At 42.4% G+C, this 21,531-nt stretch overlaps 1 protein-coding gene across 1 annotated transcript in view; it reads right to left on the bottom strand.

Moving 5' to 3' along the window:
- The window catches only part of LOC144682978 (cilium assembly protein DZIP1-like), a 138,693-nt gene that overhangs the window by 113,142 nt on the left and 4,020 nt on the right, over window positions 1-21,531 (bottom strand). Inside the window, exons 2-3 of the mRNA XM_078545911.1 lie at window positions 12,751-12,894; window positions 11,915-12,461 (exon numbers count right to left, since the gene is read on the bottom strand). Coding sequence (XP_078402037.1) covers window positions 11,915-12,461; window positions 12,751-12,894 — 691 coding nt within the window. The remainder of the gene's footprint in view (window positions 1-11,914; window positions 12,462-12,750; window positions 12,895-21,531) is intronic.

Below are 21,531 nucleotides of genomic sequence, written 5' to 3'. Positions count from 1 at the left end.
CTAACAACAAACTCAAAGTCTCTTTTTCAATGGTTGAATATCTTCTCTGTTGTACATTCAGCTTCCATGTCCTATTGGTTTTTCAATTCCAGTGTCATCTTCTTGGAACAGTACAACCCCAATGCCTATATCACTTGCATCAACGGCCAACTTGAATTGCTTGGCATAATTGGATACTGCCAAAACTAGTGCAGTAGTTAATATAGTCTTCAAACCATCAAATGCCTTCTGACACTCCAGTGTCCATTGAAACTTCTTGTTCATTTTTAAATAGTTCAGTCAGTGGAGCAACCACTTGGCCAAAATTTGGTACAAATTTCCAGTAAAACCCAATCATGCCCAGGAATCTCAAAACCTCTCGTTTTGTTGTGGGCGTTGGGAAATCGACGATAGCCTTGACTTTCGCATCTCTCAGAGCCACCTTACCATGTCCAATGGTATGGCCTAGATATGTAACTTGTGCTTCTGAAAATTCATTTTTTAGCTAAGTTCATCACCAAGTTAGCTTCTTGTAGACAAGTAAATAATCCTTCCAGATGCTGTAAATGCTCCTCCCACGCCTGACTGAAAACAATTAGATCATCAATATAAACCGCATAACTGCTTAGGCCTGCAATTACTTTGTTTGTCAGCCTTTGAAATGTCACAGGTGTATTCTTCATCCCAAATGGCATAACTTTAAACTGATATAGTCCACTTGGCGTAACGAAAGCTGATGTATCCTTTGCTCTCTCTGACAATGCTACCTGCCAATATCCTTTTAGCAAGTCAATCTTTGAGATAAATTTCAATTGTCCTACTTTCTCAATGCAATCCTCCAACCGTGGTATGAGATATGAATCTGCTTTTGTCACCGCATTTACCTTTCAATAGTCTACAAACAGTCTTGGTGTTCCATCCGGTTTTGGTACCAATACAACAGGCGAACTCCAGTTACTGCAACTAGACTCAACGATATCATTTTGAAGCATAAAATCAATTTCTTTTTGTACTTGTGATAACTTTGCCAGATTTAATCTATAAGATTGTTGCCTCATTGAAGATGTTATTTCTATTCCTACATCATGTAAAGCTAAATGTGTCTTTCCCAACTTATATCCACAATTAGGTTTGTGTGACTGCAATAGCTTTTCCAAATCACCTTAACACTTGCTTAGAAGGTAACTCAATGCTTCATTTAAATTTTCAAGCACCCCCTCATTATTCAATTTGGTTAGAGGAAAATCAATTTTAGAGTCCTGCACTTCTAGCTCTTCTCATCATCCTCCATCACTAAAACCTCTTTTTGTTCCTCTTCCTTGTCAAAGTAGTTTTTAAGCATATTTACATGACACACCCTCTGCTTCTTTCTTCTATTTGGAGTATTTATTAAATAATTTACTTCACTCAATTTCTTTTCAATCCTGTAAGACCCATTAAATCTTGTAGTTAATGAATCACCTAGTACTGGTAACAAAACAAGTACTTTCTCTCCAGAAAGAAAACTGCGAATTTTAGCCTTCTTATCTGCTTTCATTACTTGCTGTGAGATCTTTAAATCTTCCCTAGGCAACTCACATGCTCTGTTCAATCTTTCCCTTAAATTTGATATGTAATCCAGGACATTCGTTTCTGAATTTTTACCCACCAATTTCTCATGAATCAATTTCATTGGTCCCCTTACCTCATGACCATAAACTAGTTAAAAAGGGCTAAAACCAGTCAATGCATTAGCAGCATCTCTAATAACAAGTAACAAAAATGGAATTCCTGTATCCCAATCCTGTGCATAATTCTGACAGTATGATTTTATCACAGTTTTTAAAGTTTGATGCCATCTTTCCAAGGCTCCTTGTGGCTCCAGATGATAAGCTGTTGACTTAAACTGTTTTATCCCCAAACTGTTCATTACTTCCTTTAACAGCTGAGACATGAAATTTGACCCCTGATCTGATTGTATTTCTTCAGGTAAGCCATATCGTGTGAAAAATTTAATTAACTCCTCCACAATCTTCTTAGTTGTAATATTTCTTAAAGGTATCGCTTCAGGAAACCAGTAGACACAGCCATTATTGTTAATAAATACTGATTTCCACTTTTAGTCTTAGGGAGGGGTCCTACACAATCAATCATGACCCTGGCAAAAAGGTTCTTCAAATGCTGGTGTTGGGATTAAAGGCGCCGCCTTAATCACTGCTTGTGATTTTCCTGTTACTTGACATAAATGACAACATTTGACTACATCCCAATGCAATCCTGGCCAAAAAAAACCTCTGTATCTTTTCCTGTGTTTTCCTAATTCCTAAATGTCCCCCCATTGGAATTTCATGAGCAATACTCAGAATCTCATTTCTATAACCTAATGGGATAACAATCTGATGCACCTCCCTCCAGCTTCCACCTGCCAAGATGTGATCTGGCTGCCACTTTCTCATTAATATATTCCCTTGAAGATAATAACAGACTGGAATACATTTTGCTTCGGTTTCTGTTGTATAACAGTTTCTTAGTTGTAATATTTCTTAAAGGTATCGCTTCAGGAAACCAGTAGACACAGCCATTATTGTTAATAAATACTGATTTCCACTTTTAGTCTTAGGGAGGGGTTCTACTGATATAATTGTTTTAATTGCAAATCATTTTTCTGTAACTCTTTGAGTTAAACACTTCAGGTGAACTGTCCTGCATTCTTTCCTCCTAAACAATGTTATCAAATACAGTGCCAGCTAATTGGATTTCCACTAAGATAAAAGCAAAAAACTGCGGATGCTGGAAATCCAAAACAAAAACAAAAATACCTGGAAAAACTCAGCAGGTCTGGCAGCATCTGCGGAGAGGGACACAGTTAACATTTCGAGTCCGTATGACTCTTCAACAGAACTAAGTAAAAATAGAAGAGAGGTGAAATATAAGCTGGTTTAAGGGGGGGTGGGGGGGGGGTAGGACAAATAGAGCTGGATAGAGCGCCAGTGATAGGTGGAGATATACTTAAGAGCTTCCTCCATATCACACTCTCTAACTCACACACACTCTCACTCACACACACAAAAAAACTCTGTCTCTCACACAGGCACACTTTCTCTCATAGTCAAACTCGCACACACATACCCACTCTCTCTTTCTCTCTCTCTCCCTCGCACACCCACTCTCTCTCCCTCGCACACCCACACCCACTCTCTCTCTCTCCCTCGCACACCCACACCCACTCTCTCTCTCCCTCGCACACCCACTCTCTCTCTCTCCCTCGCACACCCACTCTCTCCCTCTCCATCGCACACCCACTGTCTCTCTCTCCCTCGCACACCCACTCTCTCTCTCTCTCCCTCGCACACCCACTCTCTCTCTCTCTCCCTCGCACACCCACTCTCTCTCTCTCTCCCTCGCACACCCACTCTCTCTCTCCCTCGCACACCCACTCTCTCTCTCCCTCGCACACCCACTCTCTCTCTCCCTCGCACACCCACTCTCTCTCTCCCTCGCACACCCACTCTCTCTCTCCCTCGCACACCCACTCTCTCTCTCCCTCGCACACCCACTCTCTCTCTCCCTCGCACACCCACTCTCTCTCTCCCTCGCACACCCACTCTCTCTCTCCCTCGCACACCCACTCTCTCTCTCCCTCGCACACCCACTCTCTCTCTCCCTCGCACACCCACTCTCTCTCTCCCTCGCACACCCACTCTCTCTCTCCCTCGCACACCCACTCTCTCTCTCCCTCGCACACCCACTCTCTCTCTCCCTCGCACACCCACTCTCTCTCTCCCTCGCACACCCACTCTCTCTCTCCCTCGCACACCCACTCTCTCTCACCCTCGCACACCCACTCTCTCCCTCGCACACCCACTCTCTCTCCCTCGCACACCCACTCTCTCTCTCCCTTGCACACACACAACCACTCTCTCCCTCGCACACACACGCACACCCTCACTCTCTCTCCGTCACGCACACACGCACACCCTCACTCTCTCTCCCTCGCACACGCACACCCTCACTCTCTCTCCCTCGCACACGCACACCCTCACTCTCTCTCCCTCGCACACGCAGACCCTCACTCTCTCCCTCGCACACACATCCTCACTCTCTCTCCCTCGCACACGCACACCCTCACTCTCTCTCTCATAGTCAAACTCGCACACACACCCACTCTCTCTCTCCCTTGCACACACACACCCACTCTCTCTTTCTCCCTCGCACACACACACCCAGTCTCTCTCTCTCCCTCGCACACACACACCCAGTCTCTCTCTCATAGTAAAACTCGCACACGTACACCCACTCTCTCTCTCTCTCACACACGCACACCCACTCTCTCTCTCGCACACACACACCCACTCTCTCTCTCTCCCTTGCACATGCACACCCACTCTCTCTCTCCCTCGCACACGCACACCCACTCTCTCTCCCTCGCACACGCACACCCACTCTCTCTCTCCCTTGCACACGCACCCCCACTCTCTCGCACCCTCGCACACAAACACACCCACACACCATCTCTCTCCCTCTCTGTCACACACTCACAGACATACACACACACTCTCTCTCTCCCTCACACACGCACACCCACAATCTCTCTCCTCCACACACACTCACAGACATACACAAACTCTCTCCCTTACACACACACTCTTTCTCACACACTCACACCCACTCACTCTCTCACATTCACTCACTTTTTCTCACACCCACTCACACTCACTCACTCTTTCTCACACCCGCTCACATTCACTCACTCTCTCACACACACACACATACTGTCTCTTTCACACACACACACAATGTTCTCTCTTTCATACACACATTCTCTCTCTTTCACACACACACACATTCTCTCTCTTTCACACATACACACATTCTCTCTCTTTCAACATACACACATTCTCTCTCTTTCACACAGACACATTCTCTCTTTCACACACACATATTCTCTCTCTTTCACATACACATATTCTCTCTCTTTCACACACACACACATATTCTCTCTCTTTCACACACACACACATTATCTCTCTTTCACACACACACACACACATTACCTCTCTTTCACACACACACATTATCTCTCTTTCACACACACACATTCTCTCTCTTTCACACACACACATTCTCTCTCTTTCACACACACACACACCGAATCATAGATTCACAGTGCAGAAGAGGCCCTTTGGCCTATCGAGTCTGCACCGACACGTGAGAAACACCTGACCTACCTACCTAATCCTATTTACCAGCACTTGGTCCATAGCCTTGAACATTATGACGTGCCAAGTGCTCATCCAGGTACTTTTTCAAGGATGCGAGGCAACCCACCTCCACCACCCTCCCAAGCAGTGCATTCCAGACCATCACCACCCTCTGGGTAAAAGGGTTTTTCCTCACATCCCCTCTAAACCACCTTGAACTTGTGTCCCCTCGTGAGTGACCCTTCAACTAAGGGGAACAGCTGCTCCCTATCCACCCTGTCCATGCTCCTCATAATCTTGAACACCTCAATCAGGTCGCCCCTCGGTCTTCTCTGCTCCAACAAAAACAATCCAAGCCTATCCAACCTCTCTTCATAACTTAAATGTTTCATCCAAGGCAATGTCCTGGTGAATCTCCTCTGCAGCCCCTCCAGTGCAATCACATCCTTCCTATAATGTGGCGACCAGAACTGCACATAGTACTCCAGCTGTGGCCTCACCAAGGTTCTATACAACTCCAACATGATTTCCCTGCTTTTGTAATCTATGCCTCGATTGATAAAGGCAAGTGTCCCATATGCCTTTTTCACCACCCCACTAACGTGCCCCTCCGCCTTGAGAGATCTATGGATACACACGCCAAGGTCCCTTTGTTCCTCAGAACTTCCTAGTGTCATGTCATTCATTGAATACTTCCTTGTCAAATTACTCCTTCCAAAGTGTATCACCTCACACTTTTCAGGGTTAAATTCCATCTTCCACTTATCTGCCCATTTGACCATCCCGTCTATGTCTTCCTGTAGCCCAAGACACTCAACCTCACTGTTAACCACCCGGCCAATCTTTGTGTCATCCGCAAACTTACTAATCCTACCCCCCACATAGTCATATATGCCGTTTATATAAATGACGAATAATAGGGGACCCAGCACAGATCCCTATGGGGTCCGCCACTGGACACTGGCTTCCAGTCACTAAAGCATCCTTCTATCATCACCCTGTGTCTCCTACAACTAAGTCAATTTTGAATCCACCTTATAAAATTACCCTGTATTCCATGGATGCTGGCTTAGCATGTAAGGTGTGAAGGGAATTTGCATTTTTAGATAAGTGGAGGGATATTTGGATTTCAAAGAGATCTTAGTCTGTTTACAACTAGCCAGATAAGCAGGGCAAAGGAATGTGTTTATTTTTCCCAAAGGTTACTGACAATCTATAGTGGCAACATGAACGTTTTTCTTTTATGAGGAAGACAAAGTTTCAAAGACGTATGCAACAATAGAATTTACATATTAAAAAGAGAGAAACATGTATAAAGGAGAATGAAAGTGTGAGTCAGAAGGCCATGTAAGATCTAACAGGAGTGTGTGAAATAGCCTCAATGAAGCCTCCAGCTTTTGTTCATGAGTCTGCTGTGCAACAAAACTGAAGTTGGGGAAAAGCCATTTGGGACTCCACTGTCCAGGGTATTGTGTTAACTTGCCAAGCTTGTTTTAAATCTAAAATCTATTTTTGGATCATTGCCTTAGAGGGAGTGTAACTGAGTGTCCGGTTAATTAGGAATTTTAGGAGTTACTATAGTAGTAAGTAATTTGTAGTCTTATGTAGGTGCTTGAAATCTTTTATATTTTGTTAATAAATGTTTTAATTTAATTTTTTAAATCACTAAAGGTCTTGGTGGGCTTATTACTTCTGAATTCAGTGCACACATCTCATAAGTACAAATTGCAAAACCTTTGTGATAGCACGACCAAGTTTCCCTCGTGCATTTGGTCCGCCTGGCACAAATCATCTGCCAGATCACAACAAGTAATTAGTAAAAGAAGCAACAGCGATATAAGAAACAACTTTTTCACGCAACAATTGGTTAAACTGGAATGCACTGCCTGAGAGTGTGGTGGAGGCAGGTTCAATTGAAGCATTCAAAAGGGAATTAGACAGTTTTCTAAAAAGGAAGAATGTGCAAGATTATGGGGAGCAGTCATTTTTTTATCCTAGCTCACACTCACTGTCCTATCCATGAGGACAGGAGCATGTCCATGAATTATGCCTTCTCCAACGAAACAAAAGCTGGTTCAAAAACATTCCCTGGTTCATTCCCTATGACAATGCCTTGACCAGTCAGAGTTGATCTGTCTGGTTTGAATTTGAAACAAAAGCTTGGCAGTTAGCAGTTAACTGTTCTCTGCTGCATTCTCAATGCAATGCCTCTGCCAATCAGAGTCCACTTGTCAACCAATCAGCACTCTCTTCTCATGTAGTATAAATTGTTGTTTCCCTTGACTGTTGGTTTATCTTGCGTAGCCGTCCTGATGATTGCAAAATGAAAAGCTTTGATAGTCTGTCTCTTTTTTCAGCAAGTTTTGTATTACCAAATAACTATAAGTTAGATGTACTTAATGTTTGCAAAATGAAAAGCTTTGATAGTCTGTCTCTTTTTTCAGCAAGTTTTATATTACCAAATAACTATAAGTTAGATGTACTTAATGTTTAATCATATGTTATGAACTGTGTGTACATTTTTCACAGCTTTTGCAATTGTCTCGACGGTTCTTTGGGTACATCCTGAAAAGTGGTTTAATTGCTGTCTTGATTATTCTTGGCTTCCAATTGTAAATCTGTAAATCTGATTTGCATTGACAGTCTTTGACTATTGCAGAGGCATTCTTCAATTCATATGCAAGCCCACGAAACTGTGACTTTATACATAAAGTAATCCACAATAGCAGACTGGAGAGCAAACAGCGAATACTTTTCACTATTGCAAACTGTATGGATCTCATACCCTCATTATCTTCCTGGACTATCAGATATCTCAGACTAAAGCCACGAATCAAATTAATTAAGGTCAACAGAAGCAAGATAAAACCCTATAAATTTTTGTTAGGTTACAGTATTTCATTTTACTTAGAGTAATATAGCTTTTTAAAACAATAAAAACTCTGAATCTATAACAGTTCTTGGTAGCATGCAATATTTTTTGATTCATTGTCCTTGATGAAAGGTTTGTGAGAATTAATGAATTACTCACGAACCCTCATCTGCTACCAATTGTTCAATTCAGATTTCAAAGTACCAATTCTTTAGTATATTCTTTGTTGTATTGCTATACAGTGGGAGATTAACAAAGGTCTATGGGGATTTTTTTTTTTAAATTTCATACACTGTGAAGTGCCCTGAGATGTTCCATTCTGTTAAAGGCATATGTAAGTACAAGTTGTTTTTCAGGATCAGCTCCACCTAAATAGCAAAGTCTCATCCAATCAGGATGTGGGATGAATTCATTTTAGATAAAATAGTCCTCGAGTCCTTCTGATAATTCTTTTCTCAGGTCTGCTGTTCACCCTTCCATTGGAAATTGAGGCTGATCAATTAAATCCTGGCTTTCAATCCTGATTCGAGAATTACCTGCACATTGCAGGTTATTGTAGATGATGCAAGCTTCTTCAATTCGGCACTAGCAATATGTCACAGAGTCATAGAGGTCTACACCACAGAAAAAGGCCCTTCGGCCCATCAAGTCTGCACCAGTCAAACAAGTACCTAACTATTCTAATCCCATTTTCCAGCACTAGGCCCATAGCCTTGCATGCCATGGCATCGCAAGTGCACATCCATATACTTCTTAAATGTTATGAGGGTTTCTGCCTCTACCGCCCTTTCAGGCAGAGAGTTCCAGATTCCCACCAGCCTCCAGGTGAAAATATTCTTCTTCACATCCCCTCTAAGCCTTCTGCCCCTTACCTTAAATCTATGCCCCTCTTAATTTTATACACCTCAATCATGTCCCCCCGCAATCTCCTCTGCTCCAGGGAAAATAACCCAATCTCTACTCATAATGAAAACTTTCCAGCACAGGCAACATCCTGGTAAATCTCCTCTGCACTCTCTCTAGTGCAATCACATCCTTCCAAAAATGCAGATTCCAGAACTGTACGCAATACTCTTGCTGCGGCCTAACCAGCAGTTTATACAGTTCGAGCATAATCTTCCTGCTCTTATGTTCTATGCCTTGGCTAATAAAGGCAAGTATCCCATATGCCTTCTTAACCACTTTATCTACCTGTCCTGCTACCTTAAGCGCCGCTGGCCTTACACACCAGGGTCCCTCTGATCCTCGGCACTTCCCAGGGTCCTACCATTCATCGTGTATTCCTGTGCCTTGTTTGTCCTGCCCAAGTGCATCACCTCACACTTATCCAGATTAAATTCTATTTGTCACTGATCAGCCCATCTGACCAGCCCACCTATATCCTCCTGTAATCTAAGACTATCCTCCTTACTATTTACCACACCACCAATTTTCGTGTCATCCGCCAATTTACTGATCAACCCTCCTACGTTCAAGTCTAAATTGTTTATATATACCATAAACAGCAAGGGATCCAACACCAATCCCTGTGGAACCCCATTGGACACAGGCATCCAGTCACAAAAACACCCCTCGACATCACCCTCTCCTTCCTGCCACTCAGCCAATTCTGGATCCAATCTGCCAAATTGCCTTGGATCCCATGGGCTCTTACCTTTGTTATCAGTCTCCTACGTGGGAACTTATCAAAAGCCTTGCTGAAGTCCAAGTAGACTACGTCAAACGCATTGACCTCATCTAAACACCCTGTCACCTCTTCAAAAAATTCAATCAAATTGGTCAGACATGACCTCCCTTTAACAAAACCATGCTGACTGTCCTTGATTAATCCCTGCCTCTCCAAATGTAGATTAATTGTGTCCCTCAGAATTGCTTCCAATAGTTTCCCCACCACTGAGGTTAGACTGACTGGCCTGTAGTTCCCTGGTTTATCCCTTCTTGAATAACGGTACCACATTGGCTGTCCTCCAGTCCTCTGGCAGCTCTCCTGTGGCCAGAGAGGTATTGAAAAATATTAGCAGCACCCCTGCTATCTCCTCCCGTGCCTCACTCAACAGCCTGTGGTACCATTTCATCCGGGCCTGGAGATTTATCTACTTTTAAGCCTGCAAGACCACTTAGAACCTCCTCCCTTTCTATGCTAATTTATTTAATTATGTCACAGTCCTTCTGCCTGATTTCCATACCCACATCATCTCTCTCACTTATGAACACCGACACAAAGTATTCATTTAGAACCCTACCTACGTCTTCCGACTCCACACACAAATTACCACTATGGTCCTTAATGGGCCCTACTCTTACTCTTATTGTACTTGTAAAATAACTTTGGATTTTCATTTATTGTACCTGCCAATGTTTTTTCATGCCCCCTTTTTGCTCTCCCAATTTCCTTTTTAAGTTCCACCCTACACATTTCTATACTCCTCTAGGGCTTCCGTTGTTTTGAGCCCTCGGTATCTGCCATAAGCCTCCCTTTTTCTCTTCATCCAATCCTGCATATCCCTCGATACCCAGGGTTCCCTGGATTTGTTGGTCCCACCCTTTGTCTTTCCTGGAATATGTTGGCCTTGTGCTCTCCCTATTTCCTTCTTGAACGAGTCCCACTGCTCTGATGCAGATTTACCTAATAGCTGCTCCCAGTCCACCCTGGCCAAATCATATCTAATCTTATTAAAATCGGCCTTCCCCCAATTTAGAACTCTGATTTCTGGCCCATCCTTGTCCTTTTCCATAACAACCTTGAATCTAATGGTGTTATGATCACTATCTGCAAAATGCTCCCCCACTGATACCCCTACCACTTGCCTAGCTTCATTCCCTAAAATTAAATCCAGGACCACCCCCTGTCTTGTAGGGCCTCCTACGTACTGGTTTAAAATGCTCTCCTGGATGTATTTGAAGAAATCCGCTCCCTCTAAACCCATCACACTATGACTAACCCAGTTAACCCAGAAACGTTAAACTGTATTCCTCTCCGCAGATGCTGTCAGACCTGCTGGGTTTTTCCAACTATTTTTGTTTTTGTTTCACATTTCCAGCATCCGCAGTATTTTGCTTTTATCTTTTTGCTTTAACCCAGTTAATGTTGGGGAAGTTGAAACCCCACACTATTACTACCCGATTATTTTTACACTTCTCTGAAATTTGCCTACATATCTGCTCTTCTATTTCTCTCTGACTGTTTGTGTCCTATGTGCCATAATGCCAATACCAGAAGATACCTTTTTGGCATTTCTAGTTCTATATCAGCAAACTTATTGTGCCTGTGAGTAAGGGGTCATTTTTGAAAGGTTATCTTTTGTGGACCTGCACCATTTAGGAGATTAGACATCTTTTTAGCTTTGTCTGAATCCCATAGGTAAAAGAAGTGTCCGCCACTCAACTCACTTATATTTCTTTTTGTGAATGGTAAAGCAAAATCATCTTTTAAGCGAAAAGAATGTGTGTGTACATACAATGTAATATAGCCAATTTCAGTGATCAAATACATATATACCAATATAAAAATGCTAAAGTCTGTGTTTTTCTACAAGCAAGAAGAACAAGATAGCGTAATTATTAGTATATAAAGAAAACAGACAGAAAGGATTACAGACTAAATGCTGGTCATTGCTTTTATCATTTAAAAGGGGAAAGGAAATATCCAGAAACCATCTGGTCAACCTCTCCTCGCACAAATGGTGCTAGTATAATAATGCTGAGCTATATTAAAAGATGATTATGTTTCAAATTTAAGGTTTAACCTTTGCATTTACGTTATTTTTGTGTCACAGCTTAAATTTCAAAACCTCATTAACATAAGTTTGTGTTTCTAGCTTGTAACAATGAAAACCTTTATGATTTTAAATTAACTGAATTCAGTTTCTTACACATTTCATACCTTATAATAATTATTAGCACCGGACTGGATCATCATCTGTTGAGTAGAAATTATCTGCTTCCTGCGTTTACATTCGTCTTTCTGAGACTTCATCTCATCAGCCAATTTGCGAAGCTCCTTTTTAATTTGCTCTTTTCCAAATTCTGATGCTTGCAATTTTTCTTCAAACATCTGCAAATTAGATGTAAGGTAGTCCTGAGAATGAAGAAGATACTCGATGGTAAACTGTGCTAATCTGAATATTTTCAGTAGGGTGGGATCTAGCTGGTTTTGGCAATAAGGGCATTTTTCAGCATCCATGTTGCAAAAGGTGATATTCATTATATTTTCCTGCAAAGTGACAAAATCCAATTCGTTGGCCACTCTGTCCACATCAATGGCACTAATTCGTCTCCAGTTGACAGTTTCATGACGATTTTTGAATTTGAAGAGAGGAAGTTGACCTCCGCGCACACCTGCTGTTAATGCTGACGGCAACGGGGTGCTGTCTGCAAGCGGATTATGAGAAAAATGTACTGCCGATATCCCATTCAACCACATCCTAGAACTTGAAATAAGAAAAGGATCAGAGAAAATGAATGGTTGTTATTGATCGATTAATTTTTTTTTAAAAAAGCTTTGCTTTGAGCCTTTACATTTTGACCTTGCAATAAATATAAATTCATTCAAATATTGCTAAAATTAAAACCCAAAACATTACAGGCATAATTTGCAGCTGAAATATGCTAATCATCACTCACTTATATGCAACCGAGTTAACGGCACACTTCCTGGTGTTTTACATATCTGAATTTCCTTCCCATGTTGTTATGAAAATCCTCTTTCGTAGCGATTACCTGATGAGACTGCCAAGGGTACAAATATCTGCAGCAGGTATCTCAATCTGACATCCCTCTCCTCCTTTGTGCTGTTCGTCAATCTGACAGGATGTCCCTCCTATTGTCATGGTAACCAAGAAGGACACGATCAGCGACAAACCACTGCAACAGTAAAGGAACAGGACCAATTAAATACAATAAAATTACAGTCCGACACAGAACAGAGCAACAGAAAATTAAACAACTAAGCAATGCATGGAAGAAAATAAGCATCCAATATTAATCACCACTATGAAGAAGGAACACTAAATTCAACTACATTAGAATTTGTGCGCTATGATCTCAATACAGGTGGAATCAAAATGAGCTCAACAAAGGCAGAAACATCGAGTAGCACAAAATGAAATCAGCATCCTACTAAAGTAATAACAGCCCTGTAGTAATTTGTAAAATACCTGCAATATAATGTTATTTTTTGGTCACTTACAAAATATGCATGGGATCCAATATAATTTGGATTCAAAACACAATGGAGACTGCTAACTTATAAGAAACGCAATTAAGAAATAATAGAGTATATAGGGGTGTAAGAGTTTTTTGTACTATAAAGCGAAATGTGTAAAAAGTATATCTGCTGAGCCTTGACCTTTTGCGAAAAGCTTGCTTAACAAAATGGATACATCACATACAGTGATCATTATGCAGTGCTCATTGCACATACTGCAAAATAAATTTTTTGGATCAACTTTCATATTTCAGTCAGGCTTTTAAAATATTTGTGCTTCACAATACTTATGATGATATCTGCTAATTTAAACATACATTTTAGTAGTCAGCACTTTTCAGTGCACATTTCAATCATGTACTTTAAATGTACTTTGCTGCTAAAATAATTGTGTAAAGTGACATTATATTGCAACATTTTTACTCTTTTACTGCATTTTAGTAATGCTCAAAATAGAAAACAGACTTTGTTCAGTTTAGCCTGTTTTTTGAGCTCTAATTTTTCATTAAATTTAGTATCAAAAACTGAAAAATTCAAAGTTGGAAAAGCTTGGGTTTCTGAAAAAGCAATAGAAACAGACCTTAAAGGTCCTTAAAAATAACCAAACAACTGATAGAAAAGACGTGCACTTCATTTAAGACTATGGCATATAATTTCTGTCTTCAAGGAACGGTTAGACCAGTGGGTCAAAATTGATCTTCTCCTATGTTAATTCAGCTTTCTCTCTCCTTGCAATGTTTTCTGCTTCTTGCATGATCAATCATTCCTAATTATAATGGGATAAACTTGGACAGAAGATTTGATTGATATTTATTATACCTTAGATCTATGTTGCAAAATTGACTAATTTGACTCTTTCCCTAAACTTTACAACTAGGGCTGAGGGGTGACCTAAAAAATTTAAATTATGAATGGTTTTGATAGAGTGGATACAGAGAGAATGTTTCCACTTGTCAGGGAGAGGCCATCAATGTGCGGTAGTCACCAAGAAATCTAATAGGGAATTCAGAAGAAACTTATTTATCCAAACACTGGTGAGAATGTGAAACTCACTACTATAAGGAGTGGCTGAAATAAATAGTATAGATGCATTTATGGGGAAGCTAGACAAGCAAAAGAGGGAGAAAGGAAAAGAGGGTTAAGATGATGGATTTAGATGAGGTGGGAGGTGATTCGAGTGGAGTATTAATGCCAGCTGGCATTGGCTGGTTCGTTCAAATGGCCTCTATCTGTGCTGTATATTCAATGCAAAGGTGGAAACAGTCCTGGAGTTGAATAAATACACATTGTGTTAACATCAGCTTAGCACTGAGGAGGATATCAGGACAAGCCTTAATGTCAACTTGGTGGAAGGACTGCATCTAGGTGCCACATGGGAATAGGAACATGAAATTGTACAGTAAGGCAAGCAACAATCTCTGTTTCCTTTTGTAGCAGAGTAGCATGCCTGCATCTATTACAAAAGCTAGCCCAGCTCCAAATACAAGCCCAGGTCCAACTCAATTCCTTGGGTAGGCTCCAGAAACTTGGAGGCAATAAGGCAGCAGAGATGTGATTCTATTGACAATTATTGTGTCTGAACTCTTTAGGATCTTGAATATTTGAATAAGATGATCACAGAAATTTCTCTTTGGTGTAAAGGTTTCCAGATTTTGCAGCCTCCCTTCATTGATCAGATGCCTACCAGAGCTGTTAATTTTGCTGTCCATCCCTGCAAGATTGGGGAAGATCCCCAATACCTGTATGTCTTTTGCATAATATGGAGGACCATAACCGTACCCCCTCAGAACACTAGGATAGGTACCTGACAATTGTTTATCAAGGCATATTGCAACTTCTTGTTAAGGAACTCCCTGAGGTTTAACATCCAGACTATGCCTAGGAATGAGTGAATGATATCTAGATTTGGCTCACTGAAAAATCTTACATAAGTTCTCTTACATGAATCCACAGTTATTAATTATTTAATGTGAATCTGGCTACTGATTTCACTTTGAAAAGTTTTAAAACAACTTTCAAAGCTTAATGTCTACAACACAGTATTCCAGGTGGGGTCAGACAAGCATTATGTACAAATTCACAATCGCTTCCTAAGATTTGTGCTCCATTCAAGTTGTTAATACAGCCAAAGATCACACTTGCTCTCTCTGTCCCCATTGTGCTGCTGACTTTATCAATCTATCCAACAGAATCCCCAAATCCCTTTCCTCTATCATGCTTTGTATGATTGCTTTTTTATCCCCCACCTTTCTCGTTAATTTACATTTGTCCACATTAACTGATACACATGAGCCCAGCTTCCCAATCTATTTAGTTCCTTCTGTATTTGATCAGACTGTTTCCAATTGCACCACTTCCCAATTTGTTGTCATCCTCAAATTTAATTTTGCTTCTGTCCCCACTTCCAAGTAATTCCTAGACATTGTAAACAGCTCCAGTTCCAATCCCCTTCTTATGGTCACAGGGAAAATGCTGGAATCCATTTTAAAGGAAGTGACAACATGATAATCGAGAAAATCATAGGGCAGAATTTTTCCCTCATCAGGCGGGTGTGTGCCCAACCTAAACAAGAGTAAAATAGTGTGTGATGACGTCAGGCAAGCGTCCCAACATCATCGCGACATTTCACTCGGCAGGTGAGCGCGAGAGGCGGCAGTGTGCCTATTAATGCGCTCAATTAATTAAATCGAATTTTTCGCTGCCCATCCAGCCATTCAGTTGGCAGGTGTGTGAATAGACCAAGCGGCCTTTGCATTTTTTGTGAAACCTCACCAATGGGTGGGATGAGGTTTCAACCAGTGATTTAAAAAAAAACTTTTAAAACTCATTTTTAACATGTCCCTGCTCCTGTGACAGAGTCATGTTTTCCTTATTTTTTAATTCTTTATTTTTAATGTTAAACATCTTCAGGTCCCTGAGGCAGCTCTGTGCCTTCAGGGAACTTTCACTGCGTGCACCCCCACCCATGCACACATTTCAGCGCTCGTGCTCCTCCCACCCCCACCCCGACAGCGGTGAGGCTCCCAGCGCACGTTTCACGCTGGCTGGCCATTAATTGGCGAGGTAAAAATCCTGCCCATAATATGATGAGGTACAGTCAATCAACACAGTTTTATGAAAGGGAAATTGGGTTAGCAAATGTATCAAGTTTTTTAAGGATGTGACTAAAAGGTAGATAAAGGGGAACCAGTAGATGTCGTATAACTTGGTTTTCAAAAGGTATTTCATAAAATGACATACAAAAGGCTGTTACACAAGATAAGGGCTCATGGGATTAGCATGGATGGAGGCTTGGTTAAAGGATAGAAAGTAGGAATAAACAGGACATTTTCAAATTGGCAACCTGTTAATAGTGGGGTGAGACAAGGATCTGTGCTCAAGTTTCAGCTATTGACAATCTATATAAATGACTTAGATGAAGGGACCAACTATAACGTATTCAAGTTTGCTAATATATAGCTCGGTGGAAGCAAGCTGTAAAGAAGACAGAGTCTGCAAAGGGGCGATGGATAGATAAAAATGAGTGGACAGGGAGGGGTCACATGAAGTTTTTTTTTATTGGTTCATGGGGTGCGGCGTTGTTGGCTAGGCCAGCATTTATTGCCCACCCCTAATTACCCTTGAGAAGATGGTGGTGAGCTACCTTCTTGAACTGCTGCAGACCATGTGGTGTAGGTACACCAACATTACTGTTAGGAAACGAGTTCCAGGATTCTGATCCAGCAACAGTGAAGTAACGGCAATATACTTCCAAGGCAGGATGGTGAGTGCCTTGGAGGGGTCTTCCAGGTGGTGGTGTTCCCATGTGTGTGCTGCCCTTATCCATCTAGATGGTAGCGGCTGTGGGTTTGGAAGGTGCTGTCTAAAGAGGCTTGGCAAGTTCCTTGCAGTGCATCTTGTAGATGCTGCACACTGCTGCCATTGTGCGTCGGCGGTGGAGGGAGTGAATGTTTGTGGATGGGGTGCCGTTCAATCGGGCGGCTTGGTCCTGCATGATGTCAAGCTTCTTGAGTTTTCTTGGAGCTGCACTCATCCATTCCATCACACTCCTGACTTGAGCTTTGTAGATGGTGGACAGGCTTTGAAGAGTCAGGAGGTGAGTTACTCGCCACAGGATTCCTAGCCTCTGACCTGGTCTTGTAGCCATAGTATTAATATGGCTAGTCCAGTTCAGTTTCTGGTCAATGGTAACCTCCAGATTGTTGATAGTAGGAGATTCAGTGATGGTAATGCCATTGAGTGTCAAGGGGCGATGATCAGATTCTATCTTGATGAAGATGGTCATTGCCTGGCACTTGTGTGGTGCGAATGTTACTTGCCACTTGTCAGCCCAAGCCTGGATATTCTCCAGCTGCATTTGGACATGGACTGCTTCAGTATCTGAGCAAATGGTGCTGAACATTGTGCAATCATCAGTGAACATCTCCACTTCCGACCTTATGATGGAAGGTCATTGATGAAGCAGATGAAGATGGTTGGGAGTATAATTTTGGGAAATGTAAGGTTACTCACTTTGGTAGAAAGAATATAAAAACATAATGGGCCAAAACTTCTGAGGAGTGGTAATCACAGCCGGATAGTGACTCCACTCCTTTTTTTCCTACGTAAGTCGGGAGCTGCACCTTCCTCACCTGACCTTCCGACTCATGCTGGGTGAGAAAAGTGTAGTTCAGCAGGTTCCAGAGGTCCTCAGTGCAGGGCAGCAGAACAGTATGAAAGGAAGCACTTTGTGTTATAAAGCAATTAAGTTTAAAGGTACTAGACACTTTGAGAAGCCAAGGAAAAGCTAAGTGTGCAAGGCTAGTGGGTTGGGGGATTGGGTGGTCACTGAGGGCGAAAGGCAGGATGCATCGGGGAGGGTCGGGTGGTCAATGGGGTGGGAGGGGTCAGGTGGTCAGTCAGGGTGGTGCAGGGGGGGTGCGTGGTGGGAGGAGTAGTCTAGGGGTCAGAGGGATCCAGTGGGGATAGGGGGCAGTTGAGATTAGTCTCGGGGGGTTTCGGGTAGGGGGTAGGGGTTGGCCATGGAATCCTGTGGTGGTTGGGGGAGGGTCAGTACTATAGTTGCTCAGGAGTTAGAAGTGGTTTTAATTCTTCGACCTTTACTGGGCAACCATCCTGATAAGACAATCAGAATCATCTGAAGTCTGTGATTTAAATCAGAGTATTGGATGGTTCCTTGTGCAGGGTAATTGCCATTGGCAATTGTCCATGCATGGGTCAGTGGGGAGGGCGGGGGGGGGGGGGGGGGGTGTTTGCTAGCATATCTTCTAGAGTACCTCCCAGGTACAAGCCCCTGGAGATTGGGAGATCTGAGCCAATATTTTTTAAATGCCAGTGGTTCAGAGGAATTTGCATTTCGTTGTAGATGAAACACAATTGCTTGTTGTACCAACCTATTTATAAAGTCCAATGGTTTCAGTTTGTGAGTAAGGAAATCTTGCTACACTTGGACAGGACGAGAGCCAGGTCACACCTCAAGTAGTACGTACAGTTTTGATGTCTGTGCCTAAGTAAGGGTCAACTTACCTTGAGGGGGTGCAAAGATTCAGTAGACTGATTCCTGAGACGAGGGCTGCCCTACGAGGAGAAATCAAGTAGAATGTGCCCATACTCTTGGAGTAAGGATGGGAGGTGATCTCATTAAAATATAAGATTCTGAGAGAGTATGACAGAGTAGATGCTGAAAGACTGCTTCCTCTGGCTGAAGAGTCTAGGACAAGGGGGTATAGTCTCAGGATAAATGCTCAGTCATTTTGAACTAACATGAGGAGAAATTTCTTCACTCAGAGGAATGTGAGTCTTTGGAATTCACTACTCTAGGGGGCTGTGGATGCTCAATTGTTGAATAACTTCAAGGTTGAACAACAGATTTTTGGACTTCAAGGCCAGGATTTTATAGCCCCACCGCGTGTGTTCCCCCCACAGTGGACGTGGCGAGCCATTTGATTCTCCATTCAGTTTGATAGGACCGTAATATACCACTGGGCAAGAAGGGCCGTAAAATCCTGGCCCAAAGGAATTAGAGCAATATAGGGATTGTGCAAGAAAACGGAGTTGAGATAGATTATCAGCCATAATACTATTGTAATGGCAGAGCAGGCTTGAGAGGCCACATGGCCTACTCCTATTTGTTGCTTTTTTATACTTGTGCCTGAAGTCAAACTGTTCACAACCTGATGTTGTATTTGAACTCAAGATTGAATTTTCAATGAAAAATTTGCACCTTAACTATGATTGCCCATTTCCTCCTCTGGAGTATTGTACGACACTGCCCCTGCCTCAGTTCTTCGGCGACTGAAGCCCTCATCCATGCCTCTGTTACCACTCCTCCATCCATGCTAATGTATCACCCCAAATGAATGAGCCCTTATCTTGCAAATTAACCTTTTGTGTGGCACCTTATTGAATGCCTTTTGGAGATCCAAGTGTACTACATCTACTGCTGATTGTTAGGAGATCATACAATGTTTCCTAACATCAGGCAATGTATGATCGAAGATGGAAGGGCAGTGGATGTTATATACTTGGATTTCAGTAAGGCCTTTGACAAGGTCCCTCATGGCAGACTGGTACAGAAGGTAAAGTCGCACGGGATCAGAGGTGAGCTGGCAAGATGAATACAGAATTGGTTTGGTCATAGAAGACAGAGGATAGCAGTGGAAGGGTGCTTTTCTGAATGGAGAGCTGTGACTAGTGGAGTTCCGCAGGGATCAGTGCTGGGACCTTTGCTGTTTGTAGCATACATAAATGATTTGGAGGAAAATGTAACTGGGCTAATTAGTAAGTTTTCAGACGACACTAAGGTTGGAGGAGTTGCAGATAGTGAAGAGGATCGTCAAAAGATACAACGAGATATAGATCGGTTGGAGACTTGGGTGGAGAAATGGCAGATGGAGTTTAATCCGGACAAATGTGAGGTAATGCATTTTGGAAGGTCTAATACAGGCAGGAGTTATACAGTAAACGGCAGAACCCTTAAGTGCATTGACAGGCAGAGGGATCTGGGTGAACAGGTCCACAGGTCACTGAAAGTGGCAACGCAGGTGGATAAGGTAGTCAGGAAGGCATATGGCATGCTTGCCTTCATTGGCAGGGGTATTGAGTATAAAAGCTGGGAAGTCATGCTGCAGCTGTACCTTGGTTAGGCCACACTTGGAATATTGCATGCAATTCTGGTCGCCACGTTACCAGAAGGATATGGAGGCATTGGAGAGGGTGCAGAGGAGGTTTACCAGGATGCTGCCTGGTCTGGAGGTTATTAGCTATGAGGAGAGGTTGGAGAAACTCGGATTGTTCTCACTAGAGCGACGGAGATTGAGGGGCGACTTGATAGAAGTTTACAAAATTATGAGTGGCATGGACAGAGTAGATAGTCAGAAGCTTTTTCCCAGGATGGAAGAGTCAATTACTAGGGGACATAGATTTAAGGTGAGAGGAGAAAACTATAGAGGAGATGTGCAGGGCAAGTTTTTTACGCAGAGGGTAGTGAGTGTCTGGAATTCGCTGCCAGAGGAGGTGGTGGAAGCAGGTACGATAGTGGTGTTTAAGAGGCAGCTTGACAAATACATGAATAGGATGGGAATAGAGGGATACGGACCCCGGAAGTGCAAAATGTTTTAGTTGACGGGCAATATGATCGGCGCAGGCTTGGAGGGCCGAAGAGCCTATTCCTGTGCTGTACTTTTCTTTGTTCTTTGTATGGACTCTATCCTGGGAAACCAGAACCCAGCCCCTAGGTAAGGTTATTTGATTGACCTTGTGAAAACCATGAGCTATGTGGAGCCATCCATTATTTTCTTTTAAAACCCATAAAGTTAATTAGTAAGGAGGCCACTGTGCTGACTGCTGTGGTGAAACTGTGACCTTTGTAGCTGCCAATCTAGTCTGACAGTCCAGTTACTTCAGCGGTCCAAGGCGGTACACAGGGTATGCAGCAGAATGTAAGGTATTACTCCACAACTCCAGTGACTTCAAACAGCATGGTGGGAAAAGTCAGGCAATTACTGAAGCTATTATTTAATCCCTACTATATCGTCCTATCAATTACCAAAATAGGCACATGTCAGAAATGGACAAATGAGGAGTTTGCTCAAATCTTTCCTTTTGTGGACTGAAGAGGTTGGGAAGGCAGAAAAAAATCTAAAGGAGAGCTGAAGCAGGATGAGACTTGAGGAGCTAGAGAAAAGATTCCCACTGTCCACTAGTAGAGCTCCTCTGTCAAACACTGAGGAAGAAGGTTCACAAAAGGTTAACAACCTTTCTGAACGTGAAACCTGAAGTGGCATGGTTAATGA

Source organism: Cetorhinus maximus, chromosome 7 (assembly GCF_964194155.1).
Source record: "Cetorhinus maximus chromosome 7, sCetMax3.hap1.1, whole genome shotgun sequence".
Taxonomy (NCBI): Eukaryota; Metazoa; Chordata; class Chondrichthyes; order Lamniformes; family Cetorhinidae; genus Cetorhinus; species Cetorhinus maximus.
This window is presented reverse-complemented; position numbering and strand designations above follow the sequence as displayed.